General features: G+C 41.4%; 1 protein-coding gene across 1 annotated transcript in view; it reads left to right on the top strand.

The window, feature by feature from the left end:
- Window positions 1-21,843, top strand: part of LOC126235089 (ATP-binding cassette sub-family C member 4-like) — a 257,022-nt gene extending 235,179 nt beyond the window's left edge. The window contains exons 22-25 of the mRNA XM_049943823.1: window positions 12,236-12,396; window positions 16,970-17,099; window positions 21,421-21,531; window positions 21,611-21,843. Of these exons, the coding sequence (XP_049799780.1) occupies window positions 12,236-12,396; window positions 16,970-17,099; window positions 21,421-21,531; window positions 21,611-21,673 (465 nt within the window). The 3' untranslated portion in view covers window positions 21,674-21,843. The remainder of the gene's footprint in view (window positions 1-12,235; window positions 12,397-16,969; window positions 17,100-21,420; window positions 21,532-21,610) is intronic.
- The last annotated feature ends 251 nt before the right edge of the window (window positions 21,844-22,094 follow it).

Below are 22,094 nucleotides of genomic sequence, written 5' to 3' on the forward strand. Positions count from 1 at the left end.
TACATTCTGAAGCATATGTGGAGTCACCTAGGTGTGTGCATTTTGAGTTCTAGAATTATGTTCAGCAAAGTAGACAAATACACAAGGTATTTCACATAGCCCTATAAAAAGAAATCCACGGGCGTCGGGTCGGAGAACTAGATGGTCAAAGACAGACAACTTGATAATAAATTCAGTTGGGAAGGGCATACCACAGAATTGCTAAAGCGCCTAAACAAGTCTGTAAGATGTCAGATGTAGGAGATGTAAATATAAAAAATCTTGCATACTTTGCTTAGTTTCATTCTATTATGTCGTACGGGATCTAATTCTGGGGCAACTCATCAAACCGAGCAAAAGTTTTTAGGGTGCAAAAGCGTGTGATAAGAATCATTTGTGGTGTAAATTCGAGAACATCTTGTAGAAACCTCTTCAAGGAACTTTGTATTCTAGCCACTGCTTCTCAGTATATTTATTCTTAATGAAATATATTGCAATTAATACATCTTTATTCCCAACCAATTGCTCAGTACGCAGTATCAATAGTAGGAATAAGAACAATCTACATAAAGGCGTAAAATCACTTACCTTGGTCCAAAAAGGGGTCCAATATTCAGGAACACAGATTTTTAGTAAATTGCCAGCAACCATTAAAAACTTGGTTTCAGATAAAGCACGGTTTAAACTGTCTGAAATACTTATTGACAGGCAACTCCTTCTACTCCATAGATGAATATCTTAACAGAGACTGTTAAGTCAGTTTAAGTAAAAATATCTGTTAGATTTCAGTTTTGACAAGACTTGATCACAACAGTCAAGATTAGGTATTTTGCGTAAGATAAATTTATTAATAGTGTATAACAATGTGTCATTCTGAAGAATGTGTTAATTCTGTAAATATTAGCTGTTCCAGTTTACTGCATTGTATTAACTATTTTCGACTATCTCCTGACAAATTGTCATGGTAGTAAGTATTATATTCAAATGTTTTATGTTTTTATGTCTTACTTTCAGATATGTTCCACACGCAAGTGAATCATCTCATTTTTTGGGTCTATGGAACGAAAACTGAATCTAATCGAATCTAAGTTTCGCCATATCCAGTATGATCGATCGGACAGTTTGGAAGAAGTCGATTTAAAAATGTCCGAACCTTCTGATTCTCTGAGTCTGCGCAACGTTCTAAATTTTTAAATTTCTTTCATGTTCCCTGTAATTCTTCTTGATGTATCGCTACGCACAGAATAGTTTTAGCCGTTTGTCACCACCATGTTAACTTTGAACGGCCTTGTATAATATCTTTCCTATTATTGTACATCTCATCGAATCTAGAGACACGTGGGAGACATATCACCTGATCTTTTGCCAAGTATAAGAATTATGAGATTTCACAATTACTGTTGTAGATTACTGAGTCTACTGTGTGTTTCACTTCGTCATACTTCCAAGCTAGTTAACCGCACGACAACGTTATTATTTCTAGCACATGTATTACTAAGAACTGTCTAAAATACTGGTATATAGCCGTGGTCTCAGAAGTCTATTATTCAAGCATTAGATACGAAAATCGAGTTAGAATGCATTACGTTGGCGGTCCTCTTGCGGAAATGGAAATTGGAGGGGAGGGGAGTGGTGAAAGTGTGTGTGGGGGGGGGGGGAGAGGAGGTGGGCGGATAGAATCCATGAATTGCATCATAACAACACGGAAGGAGTGGGAAAGTCTCGCAGTACTTATGAGGCTGTTGAATTTGATGGAACTTTGGCCGGATATGGGTATTAGCCTGTTTCTACATCCAACTCCATAGCTGCAGCTCTAACATCTGAAGGTGGTAGTGTTTGACCGCGATTTATTTGTAAGTAAATAGCTCTGATGCCAGCTATGTGAGACTGCCAGTGGTTGGCCAGCTATGTGCTGGGGTAAATGGTTGACCTTTTCTTAGTATTTAATGGAGTGTACGACAATGACATTGTTGATCGTGATTTGCCCTTGTCAGCCTGTTGGATGTCATTCGATAGGGGTAGACTGTATGCTGGCATCCTTCAGTCTTCTTTCTCTCCCTTACTCATCTTAAATAACACAATCACAAAGGTACGCCGAACAGGCTCTTGTCTTTGTCGTTGACAGCACTGTAGCATGCTGCCATTGTGCTCAGCACAATGAGCTTTCTATTGAATATTTGGCAAGTGTCTCTCCGAGGACAACTTTGCCCTGCGCCAAGACCCAAGATATTTCACTGTATTACATATTGGTAAGTCTGTAGCTCGTGGTCTCGCGCTAGCGTTCTCGCTTCCTGAGCACGGGGTCCCGGGTTCGATTCCCGGAGGGGTCATGGATTTTCACCTTCCCGGAGATGACTGGGTGTTGTTGTGTCGTCTTCATCCCCACTACGGTCGGAGGAAGGCAACGGCAAACCAACTCCATTAGGATCTTGCCTAGTACAGCGGTGCGGTCTCCCGCATCGTTCCCCTACGCTCTGTCACAAAGCATGGGACTTCATTTCCATTTCCACGTGTTAGTATAGCGGACGACTAAGTACATAGAAATTGTGAGGCTAGAATGGATAAATAGGATAGTGTTGACTGTTTTTTTAGTCTGGATGGGTTTCACGTAGGGTAAAGTTGTTCAAGTGACAGGCGCGGGACTCCAGATGGTACGTCTGTCTTTAGCGGACAGTGTGCTACCGATTCATACATCTGAGGACGTCAAACAGACTGCTCCAGTATTTCGCCCCTCCTCAGTCAAAAATGGTCCAAATGGCTCTGAGCACTACGGGACTTCACATCTTAGGTCATCAGTCCCCTAGAACTTAGAACTACTTAAACCCAACTAACCTAAGGACATCACACACATCCATGCCCGAAGCAGGATTCGAACCTGCGACCGTAGCGGTCGCGCGGTTCCAGACTGAAGCGCCTAGAACCGCTCGGCCACTCCGGCCGGTCCTCCTCAGTCATGTGAAACTGTACGGAGCCTACAGTGATGAAGGATGATCACCACTGATATAGTAGACAAAGTTTGATTTAGCTAAAATCTAAGACTTATAAGTACGGCTGAATTTCTGCTGCTGTTTCTTGAACATTCTCTTCGTAGATTTGAAGAAATAGAATGGGCCAAAGGAGAATTGAACCTTTGTGGATTTCTTTTGCCATTCTCCGACTTTTCTCTGTGTAATTTTGACCAAATAGAACCAATCCATGGGAAACTGAACCTTTTAATCCGCCCAGAGCCCTGTGGCGCTTCGGTAGCGGAAGAGCGCTGCCTGAAAAAGGCAGGCGTCCTGGATAATGCTGTTCTTCACACATGATCGACATAGAGCAAGTTTTATAAAGACAAAAATAATTTATTTCTTACTTTTAGTTTGGGCAAATCGTTTCTATGATGAAAATGAAAGATAACTGAATGTGTTTAACTTTAACAGAGGCGATATCACACGGAAAAAACTACGTCTGAAGCATTTAATGAAAGCGCATAGCTTTGTTAATTGATACGTCTGTATCAAAAGATTTCGAACTTTCTTACAACAGCATCTCACAAGTACAATTTTGTTCATCCGAAAGATAGTAAATAGATGCGGTTTTGAAGCTTGAGAACGACTCTGGGTATTGGAAAGTTACAAGGTGCAAATCTAGATGCATGCGGATATGTTGTACAAAAATGGGGCTGCAAATTACGTTGAAGAGAGACTATACGCTACGGAGTGAGAAACACGAAGTTTTGTTTGAGAAATGGTGGAATCTTGCATGTACTCGGTGGCTGAGAGTAGAAGGTACGTGCAAACTTCCGTTATTTCTTGAAACTACTCATAAGCCTCTTTGGACGAATTGTAGTGTCAGTGGGTGAGTGACACCTTTCATAGCGCCGAGCAGTCCATTTGAAAACCGATGACATGTCACAAGGTAATTGCACTGTGTAGTAACTTATTTCAAGCAAGAGACAAACGTTGATCCAATTCGAATTCAAACAATGAGCAAACCACTTCCATCAATTAAGACAGCTAGGTCTGTTATTGAAATATTGTGCGAAACAAGATAATCTTAGCACGAATTACATTTTTGACATCTTGAATTTGCACAGGTACTGATTGATAATGAGCTTAGTTCGAAAGTAGTAATGAAATTACAGAAAGAACAATTTCAGAACAGATGGATCATAGAATGGAATACATAATCATGATGTAATACAAATGGAACGATGGTGGGGGTGGAGTGGGGGAGATGTTATCGGCGGGATGAGTGGAAAATGGAGTGATGAAATACTTTGTAGGATTCCAAAAGATAAGAAAAGTATGTGGTGACTATCTTTTGTTAGATGGGCGGATAACATTAGAGAAGTTAGCCAGCGCTAGAATCCACTTCTGTCGAACTTTTCTAATGCAATAAAAGTTGACGGTCTCCATACAGATTCACCTACGTTACACATATTAAATAATTGTTAGTAACTCTACTGAAGTAGCAATGCAAAAATTTGTGGACAAAACACTGCATAATCTTCACTCTTTATGCGACTCATTCTCAGCGTTTCAAATACAAGCTCTTAACATGCACAAACAAACAAGCCCTAATGCTGTTGACATTCTTGTCTGTCGCACGTCCGGGTCATCGGTATTCCTTGGAGCACCGTGCGCCGCAGACACCTCTTTGGCGCACTTGTGGGTGACGTTATGTCGCAGCTCAACCCAGTTCGTGACCGCATGAAACCCCAAGGGAATACCTCAGATAAACGAACCACAACAACAAAACGTAATCTAAAGAAACTATGATCCCAACTAGGGATAACATTAATTCTTGAGAAAATAATATTTTCCCTTTTCCCACTAATGAGAAATTTGTCACTCTTGTTCATTTATATACTGCTACAGTATGTGATTTTCCTACCAGTGCACAATAGCCATCAGAATTATTAGTTATAAAATCCTGGAGAATCTCGTACCCTCACATCATTTACATGTTCGATAGATCATCTGAACGATTCTTTTACCTAAATGATGTGAAACGAGTCAATTTACCGGATATGTATACGCGATTTATCGTCAATGTAACAGAAGGCGTTGTCCATGAAAAACTTATTTTAAGTTACACTTAAAACTTCTGAGCAATGAAAACATCTGAGCAATTAACATGTGGCCGAGCGGTTCTAGGCGCTTCAGTCCGGAACTACGCTGCTGTTACGGTCACAGGTTCGAATACTGCCTCGGGCATGGATGTGTGTGATGTCCTTAGGTTAGTTAGGTTTAAGTAGTTCTAAGTCTAGGGAACTGATAACGTTAGATGTTAACTCCCATAGTGCTTAGAGCCATTTTTTTGAGCAGTTACCACCTGTAATAACGTGTAATAAAGGTCATTGTTTCATCATATGTTGTAGGTATGGATAGCACTATTATTCTCAAGTTTTGATGGATTATTTATGATGGTGATCAAAAGTATCCGAACACCCCCAAAAACAAACGTTTTTCATATTAGGTGCACAGTGCTGCCACCTACTGCCAGGTACTCCATATCAGCGACCTCAGTAGGCATTAGACATCGAGAGAGAGCAGGATGGGCACTCCGTGGAACTCAAGGACTTCAAACTTGGTCAGGTGAGTCGGTGTCATTTGTGTCAAACGTCTGTACTCGAGATTTTCACACTCCTAAACATCCCTAGGTCCACTGTTTCCGATGTGATAGTGAAGTGGAAACTTGAAGGGAGACGTACAGCACAAAAGCGTACAGGCCGACCTCGTCTGTTGACTGACAGAGAACGCCGACAGTTGCAGAGGGTCGTAATGTGTAATAAGCAGACATCGTTCCAAACCATCACACAGGAATTCCAAACTGCATCAGGATCCACTACAAGTACTCTGACAGTTAGGCGGGAGGTGATAAAACTTGGATTTCATTATCAAGCGGCTGGTCATAAGTCACACATCACGCCGGTAAATGCCAGAGGCCGCCTCGCTTGGTGTAAGGGGCGTAAACATTGGACGATTGAACAGTGAGAAAACGATGTGTGGAGTGACGAGTCACGGTACACAGTGTGGCGATTGGATGTCAGGGTGTGGGTATGACGAATGCATGGTGAACGTCATATGCCAGCGTGTGTAGTTCAAACAGTAAAATTCGGAGACCCTGGTGTGGTCGTGTTTTTCATGGAGGGAGCTTGCACCCCTTGTTGTTTTGGGTGGCTCTATCAAAGCACTACAGTAAAAAGCTCTATCACAGCACGTTTTAAGCACCTTCTATTTCCCACTGTTGAAGAGCAATTCGGGGATGGCGATTGCATCTTTCAAACCGATCGAGCACCTGTTCCTAATGTACGGCCTGTGGTGGAGTGGTTGCACGACAGTAATGGACTGGCCTGCATAGAGTCCTGACCTGAATCCTATAGAACACCTTTGTGCTGTTTCGGGTCGCCGACTTCGCGCCAGGCCTCACAGACCGACATCGATACCTCTCCTCAGCGCAGCACCGAGCGAGGTGGCGCAGTGGTTAGCACACTGGACTCGCATTCGGGAGGACGACGGTTCAATCCCGTCTCCGGCCATCCTGATTTAGGTTTTCCGTGATTTCCCTAAATCGCTTCAGGCAAATGCCGGGATGGTTGCTTTGAAAGGGCACGGCCGACTTCCTTCCCCATCCTTCCCTTACCCGAGCTTGTGCTCCGTCTCTAATGACCTCGTTGTCGACGGGACGTTAAACACTAATCTCCTCCTCCTCCTCCTCAGCGCAGCACTCCGTGAAGAATGGGCTGCCATTCCCCAAGAAACCTTCCAGTACCTGACTGATTGTATGCCTGCGAGAGTGGACGCTAACAGCAAGGCTAAGGGTGGGCCGACAACATACTGAATTCCAGCATTACCAATGGAGGGCCCACTAACTTGTAAGTCATTTTCAGCAAGGTGTCCGGTTACTTTTGATCATATAGTGTACGTGCTCTGACGGTGCACTTAAAGTATCTAACCTCTGGCCGTGGGTGAACACCACGTATTATTCTTATTGCTCGCTTATTTGCAGCCAATACTTCCTTTCTAAGTGATGATTTACTCCACAGAATTATTCCGTAAGACATTATTGAGTGGAATCATGCACACAATGTTAGGAGATTGATTCGTTTGTTTCCATGATTAGCAGTTAATAAAAGAGCAGAGGTAGCTGAACTTAATTGTTTGAGCAGCTCAGTAAAATGCTTCTTCCATTTCAAGTTCCAAGGTATGTACATCCAAAAACTTGGAGCGTTCTATCCTGGTTGCTGAGTCCTGTTCATTTCCACGTTATTTATTGGCACGAATCTATTTGTTGTGCGTTTTCTCAAAATTAAGAGAGAGTTCTTTCTCAGAGAATCACTATGGTACTTTGAGAAACACAATGAAGTATCTCCTCTGTTTCATTCTCTCTCATGGTAGGAATTATTACAGCGCTACTATCATCTGCAAAAAGTACCAATTCTGCTTGAAGAATATTAAGTGGAAGGTCTTTCACATACATAAGGAATAGGAGTGGACCCAAAGTAGAACGTTCTGGGAGTCCCTTCGTGATTCCTCCCTATTCACTGAAATGTTCTCTCCTTTCTACATTTTTTGTGTTATTCAGCACAATGTATTGCATTTTCTTTGTTAAATATGATTCAAATCAGTTGTGTGTAAAGCCATCAGTTCTGTAAAACGGGAGTTTTTCTAAGAAAGTAACGTGGTCTACACAATAAAAGACATAGTACGAGATCACAAAAAACCAACAGGCGAAACTTTGCTATTTAAGTCGTGTAATATTTGATGAGTAAATATGTAAATAGCATTCTTTGTCGAGCAACACTTCTGGTGATCAAACTGTGTTGTTTCTACTTATATGTGAGACTACGATTGAGTACATTACTTTTTTGAATATAGAGGAAAAATACAACAGGAAGGATATGGAGGGTAATTATTAAAGTCTCTCATGTCACCTTTCTTATAGAGAAGCTTGACAATTGCATATTTTAATCTACCTGGAAAAATTCCCTGTGCCGGTGATGCATTACACATATCAGAACTTATTAAGAATTGTTTGAAATTCCGTGAACATGATACGAGTTATCGGTTTCTCCGTGTGCTGATTCCTCAAATGTTTGTCGATTTAAAGAAAAACCGCTCTAGTTGCTGTTGAGAACTTTATTGAGTCCACTACCACTTTTGGCCTTTACGCTAGGCCATTTCCAAGTGGTTCTGGAAAGTTTCATAGTATGATATACGTATAAACATTGTATTTAACAGAAAATGAGAAAACATAGTTTATTTATGCATGATATAAGTACACACAGAGTATAAAACTTACACTGTGGTGTAGACAAACAACTTCCAAATGCTTCCAGAATGAGATTTTAACTCTGCAGCGGAGTGTGCGCTGATATGAAACTTCCTGGCAGATTAAAACTGTGTGCCCGACCGAGACTCGAACTCGGGACCTTTGCCTTTCGCGGGCAAGTGCTCTACCATCTGAGCTACCGAAGCACGACTCACGCCCGGTACTCACAGCTTCACTTCTGCTAGTATCCGTCTCCTACCTTCCAAACTTTACAGAAGCTCTCCTGTAAAGTTTGGAAGGTAGGAGACGGATACTAGCAGAAGTGAAGCTGTGAGTACCGGGCGTGAGTCGTGCTTCGGTAGCTCAGATGGTAGAGCACTTGCCCGCGAAAGGCAAAGGTCCCGAGTTCGAGTCTCGGTCGGGCACACAGTTTTAATCTGCCAGGAAGTTTCAACTTCCAAATGATAAAAATACAAGGCAGATGGATTTAAAGTGTTATGTACCCAATGATACGGCGAGAGACAGGGGTGTGTGAACATTAAGCCTCTAATGACTTTATTATTTACTACATTATAAATATTCTTTGGGCTTAAGACGTTTATGTCTTGACATCTTAGGAAATTCCAAAGTGCATGTTTTACAAATAAAAGACTAAAATAGCTTTCTGATTTAACATAAGCGTAAAATAGTTGCTGTGGATGGGCCATCCCAGTCAATTACCTCCTCTGATGTACAAAAGTGGAATCACATGGAACTGCAGCAGTCCTCTGTTTTTACATATGACATTTCAAAACTACGTGAATATGGCCTAAAACAACTGCTGAAACTAGTATTGGGCTGAAAGAAGTTCTTAACAGCAACTGGAGCAGTTTTTCCACGAAGCTAACTTCCAGATGTTTCGTGGGCATAGAAACTAGAAGGAAACATCACGCGGATATTCATGGAACGTAAGTTTTAGATCACAGGAGAACTCGATACGAATGAAAACTGAAACAGAATGATGTTTTTGACAACAATATTAAACGAACACCATCCAGAAGTACTGAAAAAGAAGTATGCAGTTGTTTATACCAAAGTAGCAACGCCAGAAGATAGTAAGAATTTGCAGAACAACCTGCAGAGAATTGATGAATGGTTGTTGGCCCTGAACGTAAATAAATGTAACGTATTGCGCATATATAGGAAAAGAAATCCACTACTGTACAGCTACACCTACACTATTGATGACAAACAGCTGGAGGCAGCGTCTGCGTAAAACATCTAGGCGTAACTATCCAGAGCGCCCTTAACTGGATGACTACATAAAATAGATAGTGGGAAAAGCAGACACCAGACTCAGATTCATCGGAAGAATCTTAAGGAAATGTAGCTCATCCACGAAGGAAGTGGGTTATAAGGCGCTTTTTCGCCGGATTCTTCAGTATTGTTCATCTATCTGGGATCCACATCAGGTAGGACATAGAGGAGGTAGAGAAGATCCAACGAAGACTGGCACGTTTCGTCACGGGATCGCTTAACTGTCGAGAGGGTGTTACGGAGATGCTACACTCCACTGGCAGACGTTACAAGAGAGGCGTTGTGCATCACGGAGAGATTTACTATTGAAATTTCGTCACAGCTCTTTACAGGAGAAGTTGGACAACATATTACCTTCCCCCCCCCCCCCCCCCCCCCCCACGTACATCTCCCATGTTGACCATGAGGAGAAAATTCGATAAATTAGGGACAATACAGAGGCTTACCGACAATCATTCTTCCCACGCACTATTCACGAGTAGAACAGAGTTGGAGGGATCAGATAGTGATACCGCAAGTACGCTCCGCCACACATGATTAGGTGGCTTGCGGAGTATGATGTAGGTGTAGATGTAATGTGTTCTAAATAACTCACTGATGGTGCTGATGAACGTAGTAACGAAGAATATGCATACATCTGAAGATCATCATGGGTGGGGAACTTTACACAACAGCTAATCGCAAGTGGCTGATCTGATGTCGATGATTCATCGTTTACTGACTTAATGGATTATCAAAGCGATATTTCCATAATTCTGTTCCGCGTTTACTAAAGAATATGCGTAGCTTTGTAGCCTGTAAACTGCGTTCTTGTAAGTTCACTTGAGAAATTTAAGATATTCATATGACTTGACTCGCCAAAGCTGGGTCACGTGTTACTTATATCTCGTGCTTCTATGGCTGTTGTCTTGAGTCCGAAGTATAAACTGAAGCAGCGTCCCTCTTCATCTCTGCAGAAACCTTGCACTACATTCATCTGAACCTGCTTACTCTAAATTCCCTTCATTACCACATTAATTATTCACTTATTCTTGGTGGGTTCTATCAATCTATCCTTTGTTTTAATCCAACTCTTTTACCCGATTTCGACGCACTACCTTTTCAGATCTACTCGATATTCCCATCCAATTTTCAGCATTGTTCTGTAATACTACAGTTCAAAAGCTATTCGTTCTTGTCGGTACTATTTATAGTCCACGTTTCACTTTGGTTAAGGCTGCACCCTAAATAATTCAACAAAATTTTATATTTATGTCAAAACTTTTAACTTTTTTTTCAGAAACGCTTTTCTTGTTATTACCACTGTGCATATCATATGCTCTCTACGTCGGCAATCATCAATCAATATGATAACAAAATAACAGTACTTTTAGAGTCTTATTTCTTAATTTAATCCCTTCAGCATCACCACTGTAGTCCATTAGCCCCTTTTTTAGCTTCGTTGACGTTAATTTTACAACCTATTTTTAAGGCAGCATGTATTTCATTCTACTGATCTGCGAGGTCCTTTGTCGTGTGACACCACTGCAATGTAATCGGTAAATCTTAAAGGTTTTATTCCTTCTCCCTGAACATGCAGTCTTTTTCAAAAAAGACTACCAGTTTCTTCTATGATTCATTCATCTAAAAAACTAGTGACAAGAAGGATTGACAGCAATCCTGTCTCACTCAATTCTCAGTTACTGCCTCCTTTTCATATCCTTGGACTCATAACTGCATTCTGTACAAGTTGGAGATTGGCTTTCGCTCCCTGTATTTTACCCCTGACAAGATTATAGTTTCAAAGAGTGTATTCCAGTGAACATAGTCAAAAGCTGTTTCTCAATCTACATAATAGTTGATTGGCATTTCTTAATCCTGTCCTCCACGGTAGGTCGTAGTGTCTGTCGCTTGGCGTATTCAGTCATTTTTGCGGAACAAACACTCATCTTGCCCCACGACGACCTCTCCCCTTCGTTTGAGCCTTATGTAGCCATGTTTAAAACTTCTGTAGATAATTTTTTTTGGTGTTTTGTAACTGATGATTCGGTAATACTCAAAGCTGTCGGCCCCTGCCTTGTTCAGTATTGAGACTGATGTATTCTTCTGTAAGTACGAGGGTATTTCACATGTCCCATGTAGACTATATACCACATGGAACAGTTTTGCCATTGTGGGTTCTCCCAAGGATCTTATTAATTCTGAAGAAATGTCTTCCAGCCCAAGTGCCTTCTTCTGATTTACATCATTCGAGTATTCTCCTCACGATATCAGTCCCCTATCTCATTTTCAGCTATTTCCTTTTATCTTTCCGCAGTACTGTCGTCAAGCTCCTTTTCACTGTAAAACCATTCCGTATATTTCTTTCACATTTCAGCCTTTTCTTGTTTGATTGACACTTGCCTTCTACCAGAGCTCTTGAAGTTCGTGTGAAAATCGAAATGGTTTGATATTATTTAGCATGTGACCTAATGTAATGGTTGAAAAATACCTGGAAGCTGCTAGTTTCGATCCAAATTCATCTCTAACTGTAGACGAAACTGCATAGAGAAAGCCCCCACATTTTCATCCTTTTTAGAAGAAATTCTATTAAAATTTGTTTAATTGAAAGACATTGTTTACACCTTTTTTGTTTTAATAAATGAGTGAGATTCGATACAAGTCCAACACTAACTCACACCTTATAGCTGACGCATTTATTTGCTCCTACACCGTAATTTCACAGGTGGAGCTCAAATCCAGTATACAGACGCTGGACTTCCAGGTGACGGAGGGCGGCAGTAACTTCAGCGTGGGCCAGAGGCAGCTGCTGTGTCTGGCGAGGGCCATACTCAGGAACAACAGGATCCTGGTGCTCGATGAAGCAACCGCCAATGTCGACCCAGAGTGAGTATGTCCGTAAATTGTCTAACAAGGTAACATAATGTGAGACTCCTGAACACCTTTTCATTCATTACCAACGTGGATGAAATCTTGATGGCTAAGTAATGTATAAGAGCGTAGTGTAAAGCAACCTTTCCGATTTTTTTATTCTGTGCTCATTATCGATGACATGTCACACATATTACGAGGTCGACTTTCCCGCTTCACTGACGTTCTGTCAGTAGTGGTTTCCAAATTGTAACGTGTAACATGGCGCTTTGTTACGGAACTATACCGGTGCAAGAGGAACAGCGTGCTGTAATCGAGTTTCGAATTCGGAAAGTTTTTCTACATATGTAGCGCCCTCTTCTTCAGCATGACAATGCCAGATCACACACGAGCTCTGCGATATCTGCAACAATCCGACGCCTTGGGTTCACTGTCATCGATCATCCTGCACACAGTCCCAACTTCGCTCCATCCTATTTTCAACTGTTTCCAAAACTGAAATAATCTCTTTGATGACTTCACTTTGATTATGGAAAAGCGGTGATAGTAGAGGTGAGGTTGCGGCTCCGTCAGAAATACGGCATTGTGTGTCCGCCTTAATGCAAAACACTTGATTTTTATTTATTTATTACCAAACTAGTTTCAGCGACAGTATTACCATCATCAGGAGTTTTTTCAATTCTAAAACATGCAAAAAATAGCATACTTATAAACATTTAATACAGTATTACCTGTGTACTTTTGGTTCCAAAATATTGTGTTCTGTGAATCGTTTCATAACGCCTTATTTAAGTTATGTCACAGCATCCATTTTACGTTTGTTGCCGCAGTTTCAGGTGTGTTTTCCGTGGTTTTGTTGCCGTTTCTTCGGTGTACAGCACGTTATCTGCAAGTGTATGCGTGGCTGTTACTAAACAAATGGGAAAAAGAGAACTTACGTCTGTCAGCGTTATATTATTGGGTTTGCGGTAGAGTTGTGGATATATTTTCGGTGTGTACTAGGTTGTTACGTAGTTTGTCATGTACTCACATATTTTGGACGACTTTCAGCTGCTTTTAAACGTAGAAAAACATAACTTCTGCACCTTGTTCGTAGTCCAAAACATTACGCCATGTTGCTGTTCGCGTGTGTGGCAAGAATGTAACGCATATTGCAAAAAGCTTTTGAAAATTGTAGCGGGAGTTCAGACGACTTGTGTCCATTATTTATGTTTCTGTGTAATGGGGTAGTGGTTTTGTTTGTGGTGTGTGTGGGCACGTGCGTGTGTGTGCGCACGCGCATGTGTGTATTGTGTGTGTGTGTGTGTGTGTGTGTGTGTGTGTGTGTGTGTGTGTGTCAGTCCTCTTAGAGTGCTAAACAATATGTTGCTGCAAAGTGTTGATTTCTGTTTATTAAAGTTTTTCGCTTCCATTATAGCCTTTTGCACGTAGTAATTTATTGTATTATCACTTTTCGGTATAGACTGTTGGTGTGTTTCAGAATGTGTAGATCAGTTTATATATTAGTGGGGTTGTGGTTTTCATTCTTTATGTGTTCTGCGAAAGATCTCATATACTCTGTGTACCTTGTTCGGAACTTTCTGCTTGTTTGTCCTATGTATTGGGCATTATTTGTTTGCAAACAGCCACTCATACAGTTGCAGGTGACTTGCTGTGTGACGAAGAAACGGCAACAAAAGCACAGAAAATATGCCGGAAACTGCGGCAACAAATGTAAAAATCATGCTGTGTCGTAACGTAGATAGGTTGTAATGTTGTTGCATTAATTTGTTATGAAAGCGGTGCTGATAGACAATAAAAGCAGTTTAAAAGCTGTGAGCTGTCTGGGGAACTTAACCTTGCATTACTGCGCAACTGTTTCACCAGGTATCCAGTCTAGCTTACCAAATTCCCAACAAGACTAACATTCACTATAATCTTTTAATAGACATACGACAACCGGTGATATATATATATATATATATATATATATATATATATATATATATATATATATATATATATAAAAGAGAATTTAAATAAAAAGAAATAAATCAGTTTATATTTGGAAATTTATTTTAACAATGATCATTGAAATTTCAGCATATTAAACTTGATTCATAACTAAACTGGTGCCTTATTTAGCATTGTGAAAATGTGAGTTTGTAATCTTACGGAACACATCAAATATGGAGTCAAGATTGGGAGACTGCATACAACACTGCATTCATAAAACAACACACAAAGAACGTTGAAACATATGCAAGAGGAAATTAACCACAAACAACCGATTCAATTTTCACCCAAAGAAGTTACGTTCGTAGCGCAATCCTGTCCGTCATGAAATTACCACACACCGGTACACTAAATTCATACTAACTCTCTGTGAAATCTTCCCGAAAAGAATATCCGAGGGCTACTTTGATGCTTACACCACATGCTTCACGTGGTCAACTTGATTTACACAAAGAGTGTAACTCCACAGTAATTTTGATAATTAAAATAAATTACATCGAAACGCAATTTACTAAAGAAAAACCTCGAACTGGTTACTATCGTCTTATTATTAATCTGATGGGTCAAACAATTGTATAAGCACGTGGTACTGGTCTCAAAAAGTACACCCCACGTGGGTTGAACATAAAGAAAAGTTGCTATATTGAAAAATATTGTCAAGACGAGACGTTATAATCTCACGCACATTCGCATTTAAGACTGATGATCTTAGAGTTACTGATCAACACGTGGTTCCACTTTACTCACAAAGTAGTGACAAAGCAATTACTGGAAGATATTCTGAACTTCACACTCGAAATACACTGCGTTGCAATTTAAGATAACATTAGATATTTTAGAGCTAAACCTGAAATAAAGGTGATTAAATTTTCAGTTAGGCTGAACTTAAGAAATCCATGGTCCTACGTACTTAGCAGAGACGCGCTTAGCCGGAGATCTTACCACCTCAGACGCTCGCCACGGACAGACTGACCTGCTGGGCTCCTACCGAGCGTGCTTCACAAATACAAACGGAAGTGACCAGAGAGGCAGCTCTCTATACCAACATGACAAGGGACGGAAAGGACCATACTAAGAATAGAAACCTCTCTGCTTCTAGAAAGCGTAGCTACCTGTTCCGACGTTGTTCCTACTGTTCTCTAGCAGACAGGCTTGTCTGCTACCATCAAGCAAGCAACTAGAAATACATTTGCTCATTCATTCTTTCACACAGAAGGGAAGGGGGATGACAGTATCTTATCATATACACTATATAAAAGAAAGCGGATGTAGGTTCCGTATGAGACTGTGTGACATGAATTACATATAAACTGTGTTTTAAAGTGTAGTAGTGTGACAGATCGTTCTTGTTTATGTGTAAAAGTAACACGTTTCACTGCTCAGTCTCCTCCCAGATAGTCAGAAACACCACAGTAAATTTAGAAGAGGAATTTATGCCGTAAATGACAACAGATTTAAGAAATTAACATGGAAGGAATCCAACAGAGACCTTTCAGGGTAAAGGGTGAGAAACTTTCACAGGTCAGAAACGTGCTACGTGTAAAAATCATCACGTGAAAGACAGCCTCGTTCTATGGCAGGTAGAAGCGCAGGAAATCCCACGATAACACGATGTCGACAACATTGGCTACGCAGTCCAAACCCTGGCTTAACACTGCGCAGGAACTGTACGCCATTTAAAACAGGGACAAGTAGATACGGACAATGACAGAAGACAGCTTGGAGATAAGGCACGGAATGAATTTCTAAGAACCTGAAACCCGTAGCGCATAGCTTTGTACCGATAGTTGTAATAACGGTAGCGGCGGAAATTGAAATTAGCAACAGCAGTTTGCTCGCTGAGAGCGGAGTTGTGGCGGATACCGTATAGGGACGAGCAAGCTGGCTTGTTTGAACCTGATTCAGCGATAGATGTTTCCGTCCTCTTATCACTAGTAACATCACACGCAAATCCGAGGAAAAGAGAAGAAGAGAGGTGGCGTTAGTTTCAACTTTTGTTGCGAATAACACAGTTCGTGAGTCATCTTGATCTGCCGAGTAATATTATTTATGTGGCTTTTGAAAGAGGTCATGCTACAATAACTGCACTGGAATACCTTGTTGACAATGTCTTTAATTTATTTATGCAAATTTGGCGAAGTTTTGTAAGCTGCTTCTTCAGTTTTAAAACGTTATGAAATAGGTAGCAGAAATCACAAGTAGCCTTACTTATCTTTAATATATTCTACACTGTAGACTTCCTGAAACTGAAGGAAGTTTGCAGTGTAGAACTGGACGATCGGAAATCAAACGTTTATCTAGTATTTCAGTACCAGCTCTTCCTAGCTGCCTTATACGATAGAAAACTCACTCAAAATTACTAAAATTATAAGCGCAGATGCGTCAATATCAACTGAACACCACCTGTTAACGCCTCGCATTACCTACAATGTGTATCTCACAAACATAAAAAAGCGAATAATACTCACTGTTATCATCCAAACTAATACACATTATTAACTCTATATGAAGACGTATCTACAGCTTTCAGTAGGCAGAACGTCAGCGACTCAATACATCTGTAACACATAAACTATGCTAACTTATGTTGCAGGACTGATGCTCTCATTCAGGCTACAATACGTAGGAAGTTCAAACACTGTACAGTGCTGACGATAGCCCACAGACTTAACACCATTATGGATTCTGACAGAGTCCTCGTGATGGACGCAGGGACTACGGTGGTAAGCTCTACTTTTTAGAAAAAATAGCTTTTTAACTATCATATGTTCCACGTAACACAATTCCCGAAAGTTCCTGCTACTTTACTTCATTTAGGGTAAACTTGCTCTGTAGTACAAGAATTATTCATAAGCCTAACATTAACGAAAACACAGCAGATAGTTCATTTTCTTTTTGAAAGACGATAGACCACACACTCTCAAGATATGTATTAAATTTCCCTTTCTATTTGCAATATGAAATTCTGGATAATAGCATACGGAGGCAAACTTCGGCGTGATTTTTTAATGTAAAAAATTGCCAGCGTCAACAGCACAGCATTTCCAAGTTACAAGAGTTGTTGATGCTTTAACTCATCTAAATGACAAGTTCCCCAGTACGACTTTAAGTACTAATTACGAAATGGACTCATGCTCGGGTGGACGGCGGCTCAGAATTGAAAGTTGTGACAACAGACTAGGTACTAGCTTTGCGCGCTTTCTTTGAAAGTGCATCAGTAGACCAAAATCCAGCGGTTATCTAAACTAGAAGACTTATGCTGATTTCGTATGTGTTGAATTTAAAAATCAGCAATCCCGTTGAAAATCTGACTAGTATGGACCAAACGCAAACAATCACCCATTTACTGTGATTCTCGTCAGTGAGAAATAAATGTCACTTACATCCTCAATGAATCGGTTGAAGTTCTGGCTCACTCAACCCTTTAGCCATTACATAAAACAACTATAGGTGGCTTAGATTATAGGGCAAAAGATAATGTTGTGAGTTTGAATTTTTATTCACTTTTTGCAACCAGGAAATTTGAACCATAGACCAGCATAAATAAGTGTTACAGACTTCGCTGTTTTTCTTGGATGCCATGTTACTGTCAACGTCATGACAGTAAAATATCAAAGAAAACTGTCAACAGCGGCATAATGACCTGATGAATGTACAGTGATGTCCAAAATTAAAGCAACAAACCGCTATTTCCCCGTCTTGTATGTAATTCATGGTATAATCATACAAACTTTCGACGGATGTTCGTACAATCGTGTTCTGCATGGAAGGTGGCATTCCGGTCAACGGATAACCACGGCAACGATGACGTCAGGGCACCTATCAAACGGTGTAGTGCGTGCTGTGTGTACAGCCACAGACAGGACGATATGGCACAAAGAAGACGCCTATCAGACTCTCTGCGGTGGAGAGAATGAAAGTAGGACAGTTGCAAACTGATGAGGCCCGATGCTTTAATGTGAATCGTTCTATTGTTTCACGGATGTGGCGACATTTAATAGAGACCGAAACAGTATCCCGAAGACCAGGTCAGAGCCGACCGACGTGTGATATCAGAAAGAGAGGAGTGTTGTTTGGCTTCAACTGGCTTCAACTGGCATTTGACCTCGCAGCAGCCACTGGACGTGTTGTACCGAGGCAAACGGTGTACAGAAGGCTTCGGCAGGGTGGCCTTTGTTGTCGGAGACTTGCTGTATGTGTACCCTTCACAGAAGGGAACGTCTAGAGTGGAGTCGTCGACGCACCACCTGGTCGATGGTCTGCGCGCCAGTGTTCTTTTCACAGAAAGGCCCGATCTGGTCTGGCAGTGATTCTCCAAGCATTTGCATCTGTTAGGAACGAGGAACTGGATTTCGGGACTCAAGCATTGTGGAAAGACACAGATATCAAGGAGGATCCCTAATGGTGTGGGCAGGAATTGTGTGGACCACTCGAACTCCTCTTCGTGAAATTGTACGCATGAATCGGCAAGGTTTAACTACTATCAAGTATCGTGATGAAATCTTGGGACTCTCATGTGCAGTTGTTGCGAGGAGAGGCGGATGCAGAATTCGTATTGATGGACGATAACGCTCGACCTCATACAGAAGAGGGGGTTGATGTTTTCTTGGAAACGGAAAGTGTTGCGCTCATGGCGTAGACTGCTCGCTCTCCCGATTTGAATCCCATAGAACATTTGGGATGCACTAGGGAGACAGGTTGCAACTCATCAGCATACATCAACCACTCTTCAAGACTTGTGAGCAGCTCTCGAGGAAGAATGGGCGTTATAGCCTCAACATGAGAGTGATGACATCATTCACAGCATGCCCTGTCATCGTCGGGCTTGTATTGTTGCGAGACGTGCTCACAGTCCGTACTAAGTACATTAACCAGTTGTCGGAATGTGTGAGCAAATCCAGTAAGTTGGAAAAAACGAAGAACATTTTTGTTTAACGTTTTGTGTATAGCAGTTATTTATGTTCTGTATTCTTTACCTTGCTTCTACTTTACTATCATCTGTTTATACTGTTTCGTGGTAAAATAAACCCAACCTCGCATAATACCCATTTCTTGCTTTTGTTGTGGACACTAGTGTATTTTTCAGTCAGTTGTGTTTTTGACGACCGTATGACCATTGTGAAACATATAGTCGTCATGGAACATGAGTTTCCCCCGGTGTATGAAATATTCAGATAACTTAAGGGAATGCAGCTGGTGACGTCTTCAACAACCTCCGATATTTCGACAGGTGCACAACCTGTCATTTTCAAGGTACAAATGCAGCAAGCAAGCGCGATGCAAAAGTATTTACAAGCTCGGTTTGTAGAGCATACAGGGAAATAGCGAAAGATAAAACACACACACGCACGCACGCACACACGCGCACACACTGTAAATACTAGTGCCACCACAGAAGCAAAGACACAATAAAAGACTTGTGATGATCTCCTGCGACAAGGAACTTTCCTTCAGGAGACTGTTGGTCTTTCTACACTTTTTGTACGATTAGCGCCGATTCTGCGATTCGCTAAACCGGACAGTAGATACTCCATTCTTTGAACGCAATCCTGCTTGTCCAACACCACTATAGTGTTGCCCTAGCCCGCACGTAAAATAAACTGGATCCGCTCTAAGTGAAAATAATACAGCCTTCTCGCCTATTGATACATTGAAGTGCCATAGAAACTGGTATAGGCATGCTTATTCAAATACAGGGATATGTAAGCAGGCAGAATACGACGCTGCGGTCGGCAACGCCTCTATAAGACGACAAGTGTCTGGCGCAGTTGTTAGATCGATAACCGCTGCTGCAATGGCAGGTTATGAAAATGGAAGTGAGTTTGAACATGGCGTTATTGTCGGCGCACGTGAGATGGGACACCGCATCTCCTAGGTAGCGAAGAAGTGGGGATTTTCCCGTAAGACCATTTCACGAATGTACCATGAATATCAGGCATCCGGTAAAGTATCAAACCTCCGACATCGCTGCGGCCGGAAAAAGATCCTGCAAGAACGGGACAAACGACAACTGAAGAGAATCGTTCAGCGTGGCAGAAGTGCAACCCTTCCTCTAATTGCTGCAGATTTCAATGCTGGGCAATCAACAAGTGTCAGCGTACGAACCACTCATCGAAAAATCATCGATATTATCTTTCGGAACCGAAGGCCCACTCGTGTAACCTTGATGACTTCATGACACAAAGCTTTACGAGTATGGAGACAACCTCATGAATCCATGGACCCTGCATGTCAGCAGGGGAGTTTTCAAGTTGGTGGAGGCTGTGTAATGGTGTGGGGCGAGTGCAGTTGGAGTGATATGGGACCCCCAATACGTCTACATACGACTCTGACAGGTGACACATACGTAAGCAGCCTGTCTGATCACCTGCATTGATTCTTGTCCATTGTGCATTCCGACGGACTTGGGCAATTCCAACAGGAAAATGCGACACCCCACACATCCAGAATTGCTACAGATTGGCTCCAGGAACGCTCTTCTGAGTTTAAACACTTCCGCTGGCCGCCAAAATCCCCAGACATGAACATTATTGAGCATATCTGGGATGCCTTGCAACATGCTGTTCAGAAGAGATCTCCACCCCCTCGCACTCTTACCTGATTTATGGACAGCCCTGCAGGATCCGCGGTGTCATTTCCCTCCAGCACTACTTCAGACATTAGTCGAGTCCATGATACGCCGTACTGCGGCCCTGCTGTGTGTTTGCAGGGCCCTACACGTTATTAAGTAGGTGTACCAGTTTCTTTGGCTCTTTAGTGCATTAGTCTTGGATTAACATGTCCCAGTCAACAAACGAAGACCTAACCTCCTCTGCAGCACCACAACGTTTCGTTGTTGCGTTTGTGCTTTGTACACTGGTCTAATTTTGGGCGATTGTCAAAGACGTTACGTGGCTGCATTTCCTTTGGATGTTTGAATATGGGTTCTTGAATCATTTGTAACCAGAGAAATTTCTTAGGTATCCTTGATATTGAATCATTTTCTAGGATAACGCTTTTCAAATATGACTACTGTCACTATAAAACCCTAATTTCTTTCTTCAGGAATACGATCACCCTCACATTTTGTTGCAAAATCCAAGTGGTTTTCTGTCAAAGCTTGTAGAAGAGACGGGAACTGCAATGGCGGAACAGTTAAATATTGTTGCTAAGGAGGTGAGCATTTTCTGCTGTAGATAGATATTTGTGTCAGTACATGTAAGTAGCTTGACACAAACTTCTGCTTTGTTTCCAGAGCTATGCTGAGTTAACTGCTACAACAGAAGAAACAAAGAATGAGCAGATTACAAAACTTTGAAGCTCCGTCAGCGTGCCTCATCGTAATTACAGTGCCTTGCTGGGGGAGCTGAAGCAAAAGCATTTCTCAGTGTAAATGTTCTTGTAAGCAACTGTGATATTAGTGAATGAGAAACAATGGTAGTTATTACTTGTTACAGACAGTGAGTCATGCTGTTAACGTCATAGCCAAGAACCAACGTTTGCATGAAATAAAGTAATAAATTGAGAATTCTCAAAATTGGCTGTGACATATGTTGTTTTCATGCAACTTGTAAAATGTGCTTTCTGTAAGCGATGCGGCTATGTGTAGATTGACTCTGCGACCAAAAGTTATATAATTGTAACTAAGTTCTGACAATGGGTTCAACTATTTCACGTGCTAAACACACAAACTTCCGTCTGAGAATTATTTCTTTCTTCGCTGTTTAGTAACTAACTGC

Source organism: Schistocerca nitens, chromosome 2 (genome assembly GCF_023898315.1).
Source record: "Schistocerca nitens isolate TAMUIC-IGC-003100 chromosome 2, iqSchNite1.1, whole genome shotgun sequence".
NCBI lineage: Eukaryota > Metazoa > Arthropoda > Insecta > Orthoptera > Acrididae > Schistocerca > Schistocerca nitens.